General features: G+C 35.2%; 1 protein-coding gene and 1 long non-coding RNA gene across 3 annotated transcripts in view; one reads left to right on the top strand and one right to left on the bottom strand.

The window, feature by feature from the left end:
* Positions 1 to 2,081, top strand: part of LOC110033008 — a 10,144-nt gene extending 8,063 nt beyond the window's left edge. Inside the window, exons 1-4 of one of the 2 annotated variants that reach the window (XR_002294909.1) lie at positions 240 to 317; positions 460 to 520; positions 1,625 to 1,688; positions 2,000 to 2,081. This is a non-coding gene — a long non-coding RNA (uncharacterized LOC110033008). Of the gene's footprint in view, positions 1 to 239; positions 318 to 459; positions 521 to 1,624; positions 1,689 to 1,999 lie in introns of those variants that run through there. The other variant, XR_002294910.1, reaches the window with a different exon arrangement.
* Positions 1 to 2,735, bottom strand: part of LOC110033007 — an 11,456-nt gene extending 8,721 nt beyond the window's left edge. Inside the window, 2 exon segments of the mRNA XM_020736829.1 lie at positions 55 to 302; positions 2,049 to 2,735. Coding sequence (XP_020592488.1) covers positions 55 to 302; positions 2,049 to 2,438 — 638 coding nt within the window. The 5' untranslated portion in view covers positions 2,439 to 2,735.
* Between the last annotated feature and the right edge of the window lie 2,854 nt (positions 2,736 to 5,589).

Below are 5,589 nucleotides of genomic sequence, written 5' to 3' on the forward strand. Positions count from 1 at the left end.
AAAAAGAGGTCATTTATATCTCTACTGAGGTGGAGTGTTAGTTTAGAGACATACTTGTACCAGTCATTTACATTCTGCTTTGGTCCTCTAAGCTCATTCCTCAGGCTCATTCCAATCACATTGGCCGTGTCGTTAAACAAGCTAGCCATTTTAGTTAGCCCGTCAACCCACAAATCTGGCTCGAAATATTTATCTCCAAAGAAGCCGTTGCCGTCAGAATTACTGCAGCACCATCCTGGTTTGCTTATGTGGTTGTCCAATATCACCATTATGTTGTTGTCGCCTAAGTTTCTAACCACAGCCTGCCATTGACTTAGGTAAAGATATATCTCAATGTTTGAATTTGACTAAAAGTATGAGCTGTTAAAAGAAGTAACCAATATATTTTTGTTGTTGTTTATAACAATTTATTTTTAAATTTATTGCTCATTAAGAGAAATATTACAAATTTCTCTGCAGGTCAAGCACTGGTTTTCAAATACGACCAGTATGTTGTTCCCTCAAGTTTGAAACCTATTAGGTATGATATCAAGGTTTGAATTTGAATATTTTAGAAGCAGCCGTTACTTGTTGAGTCTATTTTATTATATTTTATACCTGTTTATTTCTAAGTTTTATTGCTTTTATATGTCGTTCACCTAACTTTGTAACCACGGCCACCCAATTGGTTCAGATAAGATGTCAGCATCTGGCTTCATTTTCTTGGGGCCATTTACATACACACCACACAATTCTTATTTATTTACATGTGTAACACCTAAACATTCATATTTACATGCATATCACTTAAATATTTAACGTCACATCAAAAATATATTCATCATTATTTTCTTAAAAGTGAAATATATTCTCATGCATAAATTTGAAACCAAGATGCTATAAATATAAATATCAATTTTGGGCATTAGATATATAAATTCATACGATTGTGCAGCATGTTACTGTTTTTGTGATGAATAACAATATATTTGAAACTATAATTTAAAAAATTAAAAGTTAACAAATCCTTAATTTGATCAGAAGTATGATTTGAATTATTCAGTGGTGAAGCAGCTAATATCTGTTAATTTTCTTAGTTGTACTTTCTAGCTATATTTTTTTAAATTCTGTTAAGCTTGAATAAGTGCTGCAAGTATAATTTTTCGCAGCAGTTTTAAATGCAGTATAATTTTATGAATTTACAGTGATTAAAATCACATTTATTTTAAACTTCTTAAACCCTCTCAAAACCAATTCAAATATAAGAGTGATTTTTGCATACATTGTCCGGAACGGTACAACGCATGATTCACTTGATCGCGGCGTTTTTTTCTTTCTCTCAGCCGTGATCGGAGAATTGCCGCCGTTGTCCGGACACAGTTTTACGTCCGGACAAAATAAGCAAAAATTTTTCCAAATATAATAATCATTTTCACCATTATAAGAATTAGCTCGAGAGATATACAGTCAATTTATGACGTTGTACGTCAGACTTTGCGCCCTCTTCCACCTACTCTCATTAAACGTCATTGAAAAATCCTGAAAATTGGTATGGGTTCCGACACTCTTTCTATATTCAGATTATCTCATTTAAAAAAGATATAAAATACCGTCATCTAATTTTATCTCCCCATCTTTCTTACAGGAAACATGCGTTAACACTGGCTTTACAGCATCGTTGCCGAAATCTCAAGCAAAAAATCTCCTAGGTTCTTATACGCCTTTCTTCTTGTTATTTTACATCAAAATTTAGGGGCATTTACATTCATACTCCCCAATTCCTATTTACTTACACAGCAAACACCTAAATTTCTATTTTTCCAATTTCTTATATCACATGAAAAATATCATCATTTTAACATTTTAAAAGTGAAATACATCTTTTTGTACATTAAGTATAATGGCATGTATGTAAAAATTGATGTTTAGGTCTGCATAGGAATTAAATGGAATGTATGTAGATGTCCTAATTTTCTATTGGTAAATCCTTTTCTAAAATAACACGTTTCCTCCTTAACAGATTTCGGTAAACTACTCATGAAAACATCAATGAAATACACTGTGCTCACCTTGTAAGCCTCAAGGAGAGGGAGATCAACCAGAGTTGGATTGTTCACTTCGACAGCAGAGAGGGACTCATTAAGACCAAGGGAGAAGAAGGACTGTCTAACCGTAAGCGATGACAAATTGCCGTCGGTGACCAGGAAAAGCGGCCATGTGAACCTGACACAATTGAATCCCATAGATGCTATGCTTTTGGAGATAACATCCAAAGGCTGCTTACTGAGCCCCTCGGCTACCATAACCTCAAGATGGGTTACCCAATTCACACAAGCCAGCTTCACCCGCCGCCCTGATTCATCGACAATCCAGCGGGAATTTGTCGAAAGTGGTGCGGCCAATGTTGGCTGCCATGAGAGCAAGAATAAGGCTGCAAGGAGGAGGAGAAGGTTTGACATGTTGTTGTGCTCAGAGTAGCTGTAGGCTTTTTGATGGGTAATATAAGCAGTTGTTGGGTGTCTAGAAGGTTTGTGTAATCATTCAAGTGTAAGGAGACTGTTGGCGGCAACGGAAAGTGGAGAAGCCTTGTGAAAGCAGTTTTCTGCTGTTTTAAGTATTGAGAAAATAGAGTTTATGTGCACTTCAGGGATTGCAATATGAAACCCGAATGAGATGATTACCTTGCTTCTACTTTACATCTTGTGTGTTAAAGCAACTTTGCTATTTGAGATAAGGTGGGACATAATGAGACATGATAGGGCTAGCACGGATCTCGAGGTAATTTTTTGAGTAAGAAATAATCAAACCTTGATAGAAAGTCATCTAGAGCTCTGATTTCAGCAAATTTATAATCAAATTGACCAGTTTAACGAAATAGATCCAATGATATCAAAATTAGTCCAATCTGAGTCAAATTAAGCTCAGATCAAGTTATTATAACAAACTTAGAAGTTTTACAGTCATATTTAGATGGTCAAACGAATGTCGAATCTAACAAACCTATAGTCAAATCGAACGTCTTGATCAAATAAATTCAGTCAAATAAATTCAGCGAGCCCAATATTGCTCAATTTCGACATCGTTAAGGCACTCAAATATTCATCTGATCAAAGTGATTCATATTCATGTATTAATTACACTCAAAATATTATAAATAAAGTCTCACTCCTCTCATAAAGTGGAGGAGAGCTTAAGATTTAAAGAAGAGCTTCAAGATTCGAGGAGCTGAAGTCAAACACCACCACCGTCAACTGTCGTCGACCACCACCGATCTTCATTGATCAATGTCAATCGTCTTCGACCATCACTGACCTTTTTCGACCATCGCAGACCGTTTTCGATCACCGCCACCCGCCAACCACCGTCGAACACCATCGATCACCGCCAACCACCGTCGACCACCATCGATCTGACGTCGCCAATCATTATCAAATTCTACCTTCTCAAAACATGATAAAAAGTATTTATAACAAACATGTCTTGTGGATTGAGAATTGCATTTCAAATGTTTGTTTTTATTTTTTATCATTAATGGTGAGTTTCATCAGTTTTTTCACTTGTTAGCTTCATGAATATTTTCAAATCCATGATAGCTTAAGATATGGCTACCTTATCTTCTTCCTTTTTTTTTGTTTTTTGCAACTGGTAGGGATATTTTCTAAAGTTATCAATGATAGTTATTCCTAAGTTGGAATTTCAACTCATCTCCCATGAATATGTATAACCTTATATGCTTAATCTTAACAAGTTTATGATTTGCTTTTCTAAAATTGTAGTTAATTATAGCTTTTTTGTATGAATTTTTTAATCTCAAATGTAAATCAATCTCTTTAAAAATACCTTGGAATTCCTCTCATACATTCATGAACCTTAGTTAAGGAAAAAATTGATAAACTTAATCATTGGAATGTCAGTTGAAAGCACAATTTTTTATCTTCCATAGGAAGATTCTAACTTATTAAAATCTCTATTTTAAGCTATTTGTCTAATATCTTTATCTCTACCTAAATTATATTATAAGAAAATGAGCAGTTACATTTTTAGATCTCTAGGCAGTGGAATTTCTAAAAAACTTCACATCTTATGAAAACAAACCGATCTTTTAAAATCCAAAAATGTATTTAGCTTCACGTCATTTACAATCCTTAAAAACAACATGAAAATTGAAGATTGCCGAAAAACTGATTTTATAATTTCGGCATCCTAATTTTGGTTGTTGACTTATTATTCCTCTAAACTTGGTATTCTGGAAACATTTCTTATATTTGGATGCTGCTTAGGCCTATTTTTACCCAAATGTTAGGATGACTTTCCATTAAGCTTGTTTCTTGTTAGCTTTTTTCTCAGCTTAGGACTTCAAAATTAATGGATATTCACTTCTAAAAACTTGAGCCCTCAAATTTAATCAATTTTAAACCCCATAGTGGATGATAAGATTTTCTCTATACTCTCTAATGGAAAGTGGGACTTCCTAGTCCTGCTTTAATCGTAATAAGCTTTGACATGTGAACCATTATCATTAAACTTGGCAAGGTTTAACTCTAATGGAATGTGAAAGTATAGTTATCATTGATAGCTGTTGAAAGAACTATCTATTCCAACACAATGTGTCTATGTTTGACTAAATTTATTTGGTACAAAGGACTCCCTATAAAATATGTTTTTTACACCAGATTAGTTTTTTGAATCGTCTTAAATATGTTGATGTTCTTATTACCGTTGAATCCAAATCTCTCTAGGAGACACGCCTAAGGAATACAGTGTTGAAGGATAAGAGAGAGAGAGGCAGAGAGCAGTATTGAACAATAAATTTGCGTAACATTTATTCATGAAATGGACCTCCTTTTTATCGGAATGGGGTTTGTACAATTATATAGTGTACCCCTAGCGTACGTATGTACGGTGGGGGTATTTTAGTCTATACATGAATATGGTCCAGGGGCCCACAGATATGGTTGTGTGGTCATTAGGCCAAGTGGCCATTTGTTGAGGATCGATTTCATCTACTTTGGAGCTGAATGGTCTGCTTCACTCATGTGGGTTGGAGGGCACTAGATTAGCCTGCATGGATAATATCATGTAGATTCTTTAGGAGTTGTTCTACTCTTTATCTACCTGAGATTACCATCCTCCCAATACACAGGAGTTGGCAAGTGGACGGTCCTTCGTCTTTGGTGGGTCTCAAGGGGCCAAGTCATCTCTTCTGTTAACCGGGGACACTTTGAGATTTGTGCTAACACATCTTCAATACACATATTAAAGTTTCTCTATTCTCTTGCTCTTTGATAGTGACAAATGCGATAAGGATAAGGAAATTTAAAGTCTTAAACAAGTTTGTGGTACTCCTGACTATTAAATATGCAATCATTGAATACTTCTTGACTTTCGTGCCAAATCCATTATAAATGAGACATAGAGACTTATCTTTGAAGCGCTCTTTCATATTCAACTTTCATTCCCTTAGTGGCGTCGAGTATGGAGGGAGGACAACAACCAAAATTTGTTAGCAAGAAGGCTCACACATTGGTGTTTTAGATAATAAAGAAGAGGGCGAGGTCTGTCTCTATGGTTGAACGGCCCGGGAAACACGTCGTACACAACTTGAGGACA

Source organism: Phalaenopsis equestris, unplaced genomic scaffold (genome assembly GCF_001263595.1).
Source record: "Phalaenopsis equestris unplaced genomic scaffold, ASM126359v1 Scaffold001079, whole genome shotgun sequence".
Taxonomy (NCBI): domain Eukaryota; kingdom Viridiplantae; phylum Streptophyta; class Magnoliopsida; order Asparagales; family Orchidaceae; genus Phalaenopsis; species Phalaenopsis equestris.